The sequence below is a fragment of the Haliaeetus albicilla genome, chromosome 24 (assembly GCF_947461875.1).
Source record: "Haliaeetus albicilla chromosome 24, bHalAlb1.1, whole genome shotgun sequence".
Lineage (NCBI taxonomy): Eukaryota > Metazoa > Chordata > Aves > Accipitriformes > Accipitridae > Haliaeetus > Haliaeetus albicilla.
This window is the reverse complement of record NC_091506.1, coordinates 9,001,162-9,014,738: the sequence shown is the minus strand read 5'-3', so window position 1 is coordinate 9,014,738 and position 13,577 is coordinate 9,001,162. Positions and strand designations below refer to the sequence as shown.

Genomic DNA, 13,577 nt, shown 5'->3' with positions numbered 1-13,577 from the left:
AGTGTGATTTGCTCCTAGGGAGATGACTCCTTACAGAAAGGTCTCTAGGGAGCTTAGCTGAGTGCTTGATTATGAAAACTGTTTGGAGGTCCCATGCCTGCTGTTCCACACGGCAGTGGTGTCCGCACGGTGCAATGCTAGCCTGACTGCTCTCGTGCAAAGTGTGAACATGTTTGGGACAACACACCCGAAGCACCTTTACTGAGGCAGCACCTACCTATAGGCAGGGAACTGTGGCTCCCAGCAGCCCAGCGAATGGCACAAACCCCATTAGGGCAACTTCTGGCTCCTTTTTACATGCCATTGCCCAACTTATTGCCTAGCATAGAAGTTTGACAAAGAGGGCTCAGACATGCACTTGCAGATCTAGCTGGAGCACTTCAGGACAGTATCTTCCCCACCGCTGAGGATTCGTACGGGATTTTGCAGGAACCTAAACTGTCCCAGCTCATCAGGACATTCCAAGAAATGGGCACCACAACAGCTTCATTTGTACTTGTTGTTTTGTTTGTAGTTAAAAATCTGCTAATTTTTAACTGGTGATTATTGGGAGAAGAAACCTGTGAGAAAAGGACAGGACCTTGGGACTGCATCAAGCTACTTATGTGCTTCTCTATGAAGAGCTTATTAATACGGAAGACTTTTTTTTACCTTAGCAATTTGCTCTGCCATTTGAAGACGTCCATCTAACTCGCGTCTGATCTGTGCTGCTTGCTCATCTGGGTTGTCCAGCTGTATAAAAACAAAAGGCAAATCAAGATGAAAAATCAACCGATGCGGCACCTTTACAAGCAGTTCAGTTCTTCAGGCTGACCATCTGTATTACATTATCAGTGATAGCACAGAGGGAGCGGTGACAGGCCCAGCTCTGGGACAGAGCCCCCCACAAAGGGGACACACAGCGGTCACCACCCCAAGACTGACACGACCAGGGGACTGTGCAGACCCTGTTTTGATGCCTGCCCAGCTGCCTCCTGGGGCTGAGCATCCTCACCCCGAGGTCTTATACCCGCTTTGCCCTGTGAGCCAGCCTGGCAGCAAGCCTTGACAGTGACAATCTGAACCCCTGAAAAGTGGGGTGCCCTCCGCGCTGTCACTTCGCTGGTGCTTGGGAAGCCATAGTCCCCCTGTGCTGGGGCAGGACACACGGCAGCTCCAGATCACCAAGCCCTGCTTGCCACCCAGGAAAAGACAGAAGGCTGCTCAGCAGAAATGCACAGCAATAACATTTGCCTGTTTTCTTTCCCTTTTCCCCCATATTGCTGCATCCCTGTGCTACCACCCAATTCGTGCAATTGGATTTCCTGCAGCATTCAGCAGAGATTTTCTTTTTTTTTTTTTTTTTTTGCAACACACTACCCACAGCCCTGTGGTTCAGTGTTTGGTGGCTGCCTGGCCCCGAAATGCCTTGTGAGGGTAAAATGTTGTTTCTGCCAGTTAAGCAAGCAATTACAGCACACACAGAAGAGGCACGGGGACTGCTGTGAACAGTTTCCCATTGGCAGGACTGCGGGCAGATCTGTTATTTTTAGTGGGAATACACAGACATAAATTATAGAACAATAAAAAAGCACAAAATCAAACTAGCCCCCGAAGAAGTCGATAGCTGCTGTAATGAGGTGGCAATTTTATAGCTGCTTTCCAGACTCTAACCACTCTTTAGACTCCTTCAGGGTCATTTTGGCCACGGCACAAGGCTAGAAACATGCGGCAGCGGTGTGGTCATGGCACCGCTCCACCCACGAGGCACAAAACCAAGCTCAGCCTGGTGCAAAACCTCACGGTTTTGGTTCACCTCCTGAAGCAAACGTGACTTCAGGAGGGCTGGCTCCTCCATCCAAATCCTGCCTTCATTTGCAAAGTATCAGCTCCTTCTGGCTACCGGCAAACGCAATTGCCACAAGCTACTGTAGGTCAGCTCTCCTGCCGACTGCTACACATAAATGAGCTTTATTCGCTGGCGTGGGGTTGTGTTAACCACCTCTCTGGGTTTTATCCTCCTCTGGAGACAAACCGCTTGACAAAAGAAAGGCTCGGCTGGTGCAGTGCAGTCTGGAAAGTTACAGCTACAGCGACGACTAAACTTTCAATTCTCAGCCTGACGAATGATGAGCTCGTTCGTTAGCACTCCCTGGATGGGCTGAAATATGCTGCTTTCTCCCAGATCTACCGCTTTCCATGGCATCTTCTCGGTTGTCTGCCTGCGCATCCCGTGTCTCCCCTCTCTCACACATGCTCATGTAGCTCTGTGCGCGTGCAGGCGTATTGCTTCCCCACCGATGATTTTCCAGAGACCCGACATTCCTTATGGCTGAGATTGAGGGAAAGTCTGGGTTTGACTAGTTTTTGAAAGCCTCCACTACTCATTTAATTCAAGCAGAAAACTACAAAGTGTCCTGACCGTGATCCAAATCCACTGAAGTTTCAGTGATCTCTGCTGTGGCCACCCAGGTTTCGTTCACACCAGGCGCACCACATAACCTGCTGCCTTCACCTTTATATTCCTGATCCCCAAACCAGTACAGAGCCATGGACCACCAACACCTTTTGGGATCAGCTGCCCCCATTAATTTCTCCATGAACAAATGCATCACACGACTGACCTCCACCAATGTGCAAGCATCTCTCAGAGCTGCTTCATTAAGGGTAGGGAATGTACAGTCCCAGATTTCCATTTCATTGCAACTCTGAAAGAGGGGGCATTATTTGAATTAAACCCGAGCTACAGTAATTGAGGTTAATCACATGCTACCCAAAATAACTCATGTGCTAAATTTAGAAATCAAGGATGCTGCTCTGGAGGAGAGCTGTTTTTGCGATATGATAATGAGCCAGCAAACTGCCCTACACTTTCTGCACTATCTTGATTTTGCAGATGTTTTCCAGTGAGGCTACAGGTGTCAAAAACCACGTCAAGGAAATATCTGACTGCAGAAGATTATTTTTCTTAGGAGGCAACAAGCACCCTTGGCAGCCTCCTTGGTTGTGGTCAGTGGGTAAGATACTCCTTTTCAGGGCTATATACTGCTCTGCTTCCCAAGGTTAATTAGCGATAAGTCAGGTAACCTGGTATTTAAAGGAAACAAAAAAAATCTTTCCAGGCCTTATTTTCTCAAAGACTGCATGATAGCTCCATGGTAAGACCTGATCTTTGGGAAAGCAATCACTGCTGTGGCCAGCAGAACGGTTTCTTCTTGCTATCTACAGAGCAGTACTAATGAGGCAGCCCCTGCCTGCAGTCCCTGCGTCCTCCTGGCACGTTCCAGCAGACCTCTTGTGCCTGAGAGCAGCAGCCCAACAGCTCAGCCACTTACTGCTCCTGAGCTTGGGAAGGGCACCTGCTGCCATCAAAGCAAGCCGAGTACGTTTTACACAGTCATAACACTATACAGGGCCATTAAGAGAGTCATGCTGGTGCCCATAAAATATACTTTGCTTGTGAAATAAAGCAAGAGGCAAACGTAAGGCATGCTACCTAAGCAAGACCAAACATCCAAGTAAGGCAACACAGATCCTAATATTGTTAAAACTCAATTTCTTAACTAGAGAATCAGATATTTATTTTCTGCCGTATGCATGCCCACTTTATATTCACATACTTGACAGCCAAATATATAAATGATTTACAAAGTCAAAGAGAAATTGAATTAGTTTTGTTCTGCATTATGACTACGTTATGGGTGTGCTATGAATAAAGCAAAGATATAAATCATAAGGTTGCCCCAGTCAATTAAATGTGAAAAGTATTATAAATTTCAGTATATATATGATTTGTCATATGCACTGGGCTTTTCTTCAGCAGCATGCCACAAATATATGACGTATATAATTTGCAATTCTCAACTGATCATTACCCAACTGCCTGCTGGTAAATTAGATGTTTTCATACGTCTACCCGCATACGACATTAGTTCTCTCTGCTTGCCCTGCAGAGATTATCTACGTTGGTGTAACAATTGCTAAAGTAAAAGAATAAAAATTTTTAAAATTATGTATATCAGATTCTGAGTGGAGCCCCAAACTGACTAGCATGGCAGCCAGCCCGTTGCTGAAGGCATTGCAGGACATGTGCCTACTTTAACCCCTGGAGACCATTCAACTGCAAGAAGAAGACCTTGCAGAAGACAGTGGGTTTTTACATATAAACTGCTAATAAGGAATAATTTTTAATGGGCACTAATAAATGAAAGAGGTACAAAATGTTCATCATGCGAGTTTGACAGTTTTAATCACCAGTAAGAACCAGCCGCTGGTCTGCAGAAGCAACCCTTTGCTTCCACAACCCTGAAACAAATTCACTGCGAGACTTGTCCTCATGTTATCCCAGAGGGATGGAAGACAATCTCTCTACACCTTTGAAAGGCAGAAGCAGAGGCAAACCAACCAACCTAATTAAGTCATAAGATCTTCAACGAGATGCATAGGGACCTACCAAATCCACGCCTAAACTATTTGGTTGGTGTGTCAGACACTCCCGCTGTATTGCCCAACCTGAGCTTTGTAGTATTTAAAGCCAGGAGCCCGGGCTCACCTCCACTCACCCTGGGAAACACTGGAGGCAGTTCAAGCACATGAACAGCATTAAGGGACACTTTAAATTCCCGGGTTTTTGCAGTCAAAGTGTTGTATATTTAAAGCTCCAGCTTCAGTTTATCACAGCTTAAAGCCAAACCATTTACAATCACAGCCCCGGCTCCAAACGTGATGCTGGGGCAGTGCAGGCTGCCCTCCTCTTCCCTTCTTCATTAGCCCCAAAGCAGTTTTGCTCAGATGAACACCTCAGACCGACCCACCTGCCTGGGGACCGAGCAGGGTACGGCCCTCGTGCCATCGGCCGCAGTGAGAGGGCTGCAGCTGGGGTAACCCCCCCAGCCTGGGGACGATGCTGGTGGCACAAGTGACGCGCCGTACATGGCACTCAGCCGGTCGGTAAGAGAAGAGTGGGTCTGGATGTGCCACCGAACACTTATTGATGGGGCACGCTCCCAAAAGACATGCGTGAGTTAAACACGATGCGGATCTATATCCAGGCTCTGAGCTCAGCACTGTTGGAAATAACGTTGTTGTAAGCTACGAGGGTTTATAATGAAATAATGTTGTTGTAAGCTACAAGGATTTATAATGACAGGATGCAGCATAGAGATACAACCTTCAATGATCAGCGTAGCACTGATGCAACATGCCGTGGACATGACAGGTATTGTCAGTATAATTGTCATCAGCCCCAGCCAGAAACCACTGGGACCATTTAACAGTTTAATCCCTCCCTGACAGTCACTGCTAATGCTGATCCCCACTTCCCAGCAAGGGCAGCAAGTGTCACAACATCCCCATTTCTGAAGCGTAACCGAGGCTTGTCTGAAAGTCTTTCCCCTCCCTTTGAGAAAGGTTATAACGTAGTGGTGAATCCAGCCATTCTCCTGCAGAGGACAAACCATTTGCAACAGGGTTCTGGAAAACCACATTTTAAATGCTCTGGCAATGCGAACGCTGAGCTGCAGCAACCTGCTTTGTGCTGCATCGGGAACGGAAACAAACCTGGCTCTGCACCTTCTGGAAATGAAAGCGTTTAGTCCAGGTCTCCATGAAATCCACAGCCACCGCCTGTGCCGGTTTTCTGCCGCGGCAGTGTTGGCACCGGGGGACGGGTGATCCCTCCTGCACAGCCGAAGGCAGGCGCAGACGGGCTGCGACTGAGCAGGGACCACCCTGGCTGGGGTCACTGTCAGCGGTCTCCAACATTAATTTTCTCCATCCCTGTGTCCAGCACACCACCACGCAGCTGGGGGGGGTCTGAAAATCTCACCTTGTGAATTGTTTTCCCTGGGTGGAGGACAAGGACAAAAGCCGTGACCCACTCATGTCCTTCCTAAACCTGGCTTAAGTCCTCCCAAAATGATTAACGCAGCCAATACCTATGTCATGTACAGTTATAAGTGCCAAAAGCCTCAAAGAGAAAGTTTCAAGGCACTCATCCTTTGACATGCTGGGAGCTCTATGGCTCAGCAAATAGTTGATTAAGTATTTCAAAGCAAACATGCTGCATGTGAAGGCTGAACAAGATCACAATATGGGTGACAATTTTGCAGCTTTGATGTAGGGCTTTAGGAGAGATCTTTGTCTCATAAAAGGTAGTTTCGCTTTGTGATGCACAGTGAGAGAAAATACTAAAAAATTCATAAGCCCCCATCAATTAATAATTAATCTATTAGTCCAAGCGTACTCACAACTCATGCCATCTGGCACCATGTTGTGCTCCAGCTGAAAGAAGCACGTGGCCCCCAAAGTGACTCATTGCAGGGGAAGCCCTTGGTTTCATATTGGAAAACCACTGCTCTAGGAGAGAAAGTGATGTGAGACAGGACAGAATACCACCATGAACTGCACATGGCTTCCTGAGACACATTCCATTCCACTGTCACGGATTGATCCATAGCATCCTTTCCCCGCTAACAGCAAATACTCTTCTCTACGAGTGGCAAAGGGCAGAGTGAGGGAGGCAGCCCGGCGCTCGAGGCCCCGACCTCTGCCCACATGTCTGAAGCAGAAATCAGAGGAGGATCTGAACACCCCTCCCTCGACCGCAAGTGGGATGCCGACCTCCCTTTTAAATTGGGAACGCGAACGATGCTAAGCTGCCTCCGTAGGGAAAGTCGCTAATGCCCTAGGCAACATGCTAATCCTCCGAGCAGCAAATTGCAACCCATGGACCACTGGCTGCCTTGGGATCTGAAATGGGAGCAAGGAAGAGGAAGCAAGGACAGCTTCCCTGGGTTACACACCTCCCCGTGTCAGCCAAACTGGCAGCATCAGCACAGCCCGACCATGGATTCAGCAATTGTCATTCATGCAGTTTGAGAGAGGATTTTGGAAGGGCTGGAGGGAACGAGCAGGACACGTCCTCTCCATCAGCTCTCCACACTGCAGTGCTGTACTGTCCCCATGCATCCCAGGAGGACCGCTCTCCCGGTGCCACTGCACGACAGGAATGCTCCAGGCCACCTCTCTTCTGGCCAGTCAGACTTCCCCAAATCAGTCTTTTAGGCTCAGAGTCATGCAGAGTATTTCTAGCACAACATAAAATTCCCCTTAATTCAAGGAATTACAATCTGCACCTATTACTTCACCAAAATTTTCTTTTTCCCTCCCATCGGCCCCAGCTCCTCACACAGCCCCAGGGCACCAGCATCCCAAAAGGTGACAAACCCGCTCTCCTGGAGAAGAGCCCACACCATTTTGCTCCTGCGTAGGTAAAATCAGCCCTGCTGCAGGAATTCAATCGCTTCCAACTGCGGCTGCACATTGTCAGTTGTTTGCTGTGGATGGGTGCCCGCTCCTGTTATCATGGCAAGCTCCTGGGTTATCTAATGAACCACTGCTGCCAAGAGAGAGCAATCAGGGGGTCCTGGGGGGCGTGATTTAAAACAGCAGGAAGGACTTGGATAATTCAGTAAGGGCTGATGCTTCCCTCTAAGAGAAATCTTATTTCACGGTTCACAAACCGTAGGGTTGTGCTAGACTCGTCAGTGAAAATATTCCCCGGGATGTACAGTGGCCCTTCCTTGCCTGAGCTCTGAATCTTATAATACTGTAATAAATCTCAATGCTTCAACGGCTCTTGCCCATCACATCCACCAGCAGATGCTGGGACCGCGCCTGCTTCACCAGGCGAGGTCAAAAGATCCACCCTCATATTAACTCCAGTCTAAACGCTGTCTTTGGGATAGCTGTTTATCCCACAAGCTGAGCTGGCTTCCAACATATTTCGGAGGAGCACTGGTGGCACGTGCGGGCAGAGGTTTCTCATGCCCTCCTTGCTGCCAGCAGCAGCACCCACGGGTTCCCACAGCTCGTCTGCAGAGCGCTGATGAATCAACCAGCATGTGCCAGTGGCATGGCAAGGGCAGGCACCAATCCTGTGCAGGAGAAGTGGACATCCTCCCATGCCATCCCAGTTACCGACCTGCCTACCACCATAACCCCTTGCAGCTTTGCAAGGCTGTGCCGCGGGGCTGAGGAAAGCTGAGACAAGCAAATGCAGCACGTGGCTTTCCAGCAGGTTGTGCAAAGATACCTCCAGATTTATGCGTAATGATAAATCAAAGTAAATGAAAAACCAGATTCAGCAAAACGGGAAGGAGAAGAAAAAGCGCTGCCTGCCTTTGCAAATGTTTTGCAAGCTGTTAAGAAAAGGGATGGCGGAACACTTCCACTCGAAAGGCATGTCCTTTCCATCTGTGGCCAGAGAACTTCTGAACCCTGCAAATCCCTCTGCAAGATCATCCGTGCGAGGTGTACAACACTGAAAGGGCTTAAAAACTAAGCTGTCCAGAGGCTCTGACCTCTGAGCATGCCTTAATACCCTCTTCTTATGGCATTGCATAAGGATGCTTGAAGGCATGTGGGCAGCATACGCTGAGCTACGGCACCACGAAAGAAACTGGAACTCTGGTTGATTGATGCAACCTGAGGTAGATCACTACATTGAGCTTGCTTGTGTTTCCTTAGAGCTTATCATATGCTGAATTTCACATCAGTTAACAGGAAGAGAATCACCTGAATTTCCTGCACATGACAACAAACTACTATACAGTTCCAAGTAATTTCTACAGCTAGAATTAGCTGCAATTAACTCATCCCAATCATCATGGAAGGAAGATCTACATATCCTCAAATGCTCATCTTTTGATTAAAAGCTTAATGGTAGATACACTTGTCACGTAACTCAGAATGGGCTTTGGCCTTTGGAGGTAAAGCAACTTGTATGAGGACCTCGTCCAGCAAAGCTGCAGTACCTTGACACTCAGCAGGATTGAAGGTGATGGAATAAGACTTGGGAACATCTCCAGTGGTAACTATGCAGTGGCCAGGGCTGGGACAAGGCTTTTGCACAGGAACTCATGCCACCTTTGAAAGTTTCCCGCTCTGTGCTGAAATGTGCTTGGGGCCAGGGTCTCAATTCCTGTTGATTCAAGCAGAGAACTCACGATTTTTCTTGCTCCTTCATCACCATATTGAGGGATTTTCAACTGGCCTCCATGGCTGCGGCACCTGAAAGCCTTCCACAAACACAAGGCGGCACCTTCTGATGGGCTTCACAGAGTCATGGCGTATTTACACATTTCAAGTCAAAACCTCCACTTACTGGTGCTTGGCAGAGGTGGGTATTTGGGGATGAGAAGGTGTCCTGAGGGGACAGGACAGGACTGCTCCTGTAGGGAGAAGTCCTTTTGAACCGGAGGCGTTGGGTTCCCTGGCTGTGCCGTGCAGCTCTCCCCACGGAGTTCTCTGTGTAGCTGGCTCCCCGGCCAAGCAAGCTTCGTTCCCAGCTCTGATGACAGCTCGGGGATCAGGCCTGAGCCGTGAATTTAAAATTCCCTAGCCGGCCTCCTTGTTGACACAAAATCAGATATCCTTCAGGGGCTGAGACCAGGTGGTAAAACAAAGACTCAAGTTCCTCTGCTGCGACCAGCATCATGCTTGGTAGAGATGATTATACAGGTGAACATGTAGATAACAGAAGCTACAGATCTTCATGTGAATGATGATCACTTCTATTCATTAAAAATAGCTAACAAAACTGAAAGAAAAACCACATTCAGAGAGAAACCTGCCTGCCACAGAGATATAGCTTGAAATTGGATAGCTCTTCTCCAAAATAAATACTCATGGTATGTCAGTGCATACTTTGGAGTTTGAACTGCAACACTGGTTCTTGCAGGTGGTAGATGCTTTTCTGCAGAAGCTCTGAGTGAAGAACCAGCAAAGCAGAGACTTTGGCCGTGAAGAGCAAGGCTTTGGTTCCGTTTTATGCTAAACAACCGGCTATCAGCAGAAAAGGAAGAGAGGGAGCATAGAGGGAAGGTTACAGCTCCCAGTTTTTCAAGGACTAAGATAGCAAAAATTGCAGTGCTGCCTGTTACAGTTCATTTTGGTATGCGTCAAGTTTAGATTTATCACAGCCAGAGACGTAAAGAGACTGTTCTCCTGAACAAGGCTGATGTCTTTCACACTGGTTTGATGCAGCAAACTTTCTCGTGAGGTCAGGGAGAAAGCAGTTAGGAGAATTAAGCCTCTAGGCAGCAAATCCTCAGCGTGCAAAGAGGTTGCTACATGTTTTCAGCAGACGGCATCCTAAGGGACCTGAAGTTGCTCATCCCACCCCTGACTAGGACCACACTTCTCCAGAAATCTCTGTATAGGTTGCCATTCAACCCCCTTCCTACAGCAATGGAGAACTGGAAGGGAACTACCCTTAGCAGATGCAGCTATTTTCAGGCCCTCTGGGTTGCACCTAACATCCCACTAATTGGTATCAATTTATCAAAAACCAGAGCAGAAACATCACATCTATAAGTCCCTTTGGTCAATACATAACAACAACAACAACAATTATTAATGATTAATAAGCAATCATTATTATTACACTAAATTACTATATTATGCTAATCAAAAGGTCAATTTCTTGCCTTTCTTAGAACAGTGCCCTGACAGTTGTGCTCTGAGTCATTCAAAGGTTTCAGAGAAATTTACCTCGTGGGGAATTTCCTGGGTTTAAATGGCAGCAATACCCTTAGCCATACCAATCCTATCTAATTTATCGCTGCATTTCGGAAAAGCCACTTCTTTTTAAAATATTAGCGTTCAACAACATGAAAAAAACCCCACAAGGAATAGGGATTGGAATCCTAGCTCCACTAATTGGGAGCATCCGCCACCTCTTTTACAGCCTGATCCCCTCCAACAGGACCTATTCTGCCCCTGAAGAACCAGTGGCCCAAAATGGATGTATGGCACCTCTGAGAAGGGCCACGTGGAGCCGCAAGCTGTCGTGTGGGATTTAATCCTGCACAATACCCTTGCAAGATGCTCTGGCACCTGCATTAAGATCAAGGATGTGGGAAGAATTGAAGCAGACACAGAAAAGCAGTGGGAGACATAGCTATGAAGAAACAAACACAGGGAGCAAAAACGTGACACTTTTAAAAGCAGTTAGTCCATAAGGTGAGAGAAGGAGGAGTTCAGTACAAGGTACCACGCAGGGGGAGATCTTAGCAGATGGGGCAAGTCCTCCCACGGGGTACGCCGTCCTCGTTACTTTACTGGTGAGGACGGTCAGCCTAGCAAGCCATCTACGCAACATGGAAAATGCTGTTATGCGTCCATATAAAATGTAAGATAAATAATTTATATGTACAGATACTATAACAACTACAGAAGAAGATGCTTCAGCTGGAAGCAGCAGCTCCTGCACTAGCTTTACTCTAACTAGCTCAAACCACGGCAGTTGTGAAGCTGGGACACAGACTGGGCATTGCACTGTCCCACCCTGAATCCGAGCTCGGTGCGTGCCTGGCTGACCTCCGACAGCCCTCCCACCGGCTGAGCGAGCCGTGTCGATGCTCACCGGCATCGCCTGGGGTGCGGGTGCACCCCAAAAAGGACAGGGCACTGCTCCCCGGGGAGATACACCCCAACAGCAACTCCCCACCGCGGTCCAGACGGTGCTTTGCGCTTCCCTCCTTTCCTGCCCTTGGAGGCTGCCGCCCCAGCTAGAGGCTGCTGCCGTAGGCTGGCCCCTCGCGGGTTTTTTAGGCACCCATGAACCTGTGTGCTAGACGAGGCTCCCAGGCAGCTCCGCAGAACAGCCTCATGGCAGATACGGCTGGGGACCTGCCCTCGGAGCTGCCGGGAGAGGCACTCCTCTGCCTCCCTGCCCCGCGGAGCCTCGCTCAGGGCATCTGCGAACGGAGCAGCCCCAGCTGAGAGACAGGCAGATATAAAGCTGAGATGTTCGGTCTTTTACCCTTCACTACATAAACCCTGCAGGAGACCCGCCAAGACAAATATCTGTATCTGCTGGGCGCAGACCGCACACAGCCCTGCCCGGGCAGGGGAGTATGGGCAGTGGGCATCCCCCTACAAGAACAGGGATGGGCTTTCGGGGTCCTGGGCTTCAAAGTCCCTGAAAATGGTACAGTTTAAAATTCCTCCTAGGCTACGAGCCATCACCTTCCACATCTCATAGTGATGTTCAGGAGTGTGGCAATAATACATACATGCAGTGTCACGAGTGTTGAGTCTTCACCATGTTATCACGCTGAGGACCATAAACATTTTCTTTTCTTCTTGTCGGGGAGCCAAATGAATCCTAACGGCTTTCCCGACCATAACACACAGACAGCGCTGGCTACAGACCTCTATTTCTAACATGTCAGCTGTAAAAGGCAACAGCCTTTAGATAAGAGAGCACCGAGGCTTTGGGCGCTCCCGCCAGACCCAGTGCACAGCAGCAAGAACAATTACTTTTTTCCAGAACGTGTATCGCACGTAATAGAAAATATTAACTCACGTTACAAATATTTATAAAAAGTCAGACATAATGAAGCAATTTGCAATTGAAAATTAACAATCTAAACATTCAGTGTAGACAGACAGCATTAAATATAACTGCAGTTAATGTGAGCTGATTTAAATAGAGATAATACAGCAGCAACAGAAAAAGGCAGTCAATCACATTCCCTGTCATTAACATCCTTCTCCATGTGGAATATTATTATATGAAGCTTTTGAGCTGCTCTGCTCTCCCGGCGGGTGCAGGAGAGCCGTTTGCTGCAGCCTGCTCTGGCCGGAGTGGAGGGATGAGGTGTCCGTCTGTCCACCACCGTCCGTCTGTCCATCACCACCTGCCTGAGGCTGCACAGGCCACCCTGCACACCTCAGCCCCAGACAGCGATCACCACGAGATGGCGAATGGAGTCAGCTTGCTATCGAGCATTTTACGACACTGTCTGCAACCCCACACACCTCGTTCTTTGCAGACGCTGTGTGTGACATGGACCCCAATGTCTTGTGTACGGGGGGACCAAAGCAGAAAAGAGTCCGGTGCCACCCTGCGGGTCTTGCACTGGGTTCATAAAAGCACCACTAGCTTTTCTCCAGTCGCCCTCCAGGCTTCACCCACTGCCTCTTAATTATTTTTCCCTAGAGCTCGGATGGAGCCTCCAGGCAGAGCCTTTCCATCCCCATAGGATGGAGAGCTGTTTTTCACACCGTTTCACTAATTATTCTTTGTATTTAAGGCCAAACAAAACACTAGTTGCCCAACATCTTCATCCCAACCCAGGCTAGACTACCTCAGCTTTGGCACGTGCCAGGATGAAACACAGCTGGAGAAGAGGGAGAAGCACCCACCACCCGTGAACGCCGGAGGGGCAGCCCACCCCAGGAGGGCAGGCAAGGACAGGGCTGGGATATGCCGGAGGAGACGGCACAGTCCTCCGCAGCAGAGTTCCACGAACAAAAGATGACTGATTTAAGGATGGGATGTGGGATGGGTGGTGGGTCAAGCCTCACTGTAGCTGTATGGTAACTCTTCCAGACAGCTCCTCTGCAAGGAGCACTCCGATCTCCTGCTTTCTGAGGAAATACAGTTTATTTCGAACTACATTCAGCAAGGCATGACCTCTTTCCTTTGAAATTGTTACCAGGGCAGGAGGCTTTTGCTTACAGAGTTAGGGAAAATATATTGGACACTCTGAGAGTACGGCATTATAGTCTCTGCTATTGTTAAGGTC

The 13,577-nt window shown here is 48.5% G+C and overlaps 1 protein-coding gene across 16 annotated transcripts in view; it reads right to left on the bottom strand.

The window, feature by feature from the left end:
* Window positions 1-13,577, bottom strand: part of CADPS (calcium dependent secretion activator) — a 220,976-nt gene that overhangs the window by 139,113 nt on the left and 68,286 nt on the right. For all 16 annotated transcript variants that reach the window (XM_069811989.1, XM_069811976.1, XM_069811977.1 and 13 more), the window contains exon 4: window positions 652-732. In XM_069811989.1, the coding sequence (XP_069668090.1) occupies window positions 652-732 (81 nt within the window). The remainder of the gene's footprint in view (window positions 1-651; window positions 733-13,577) is intronic.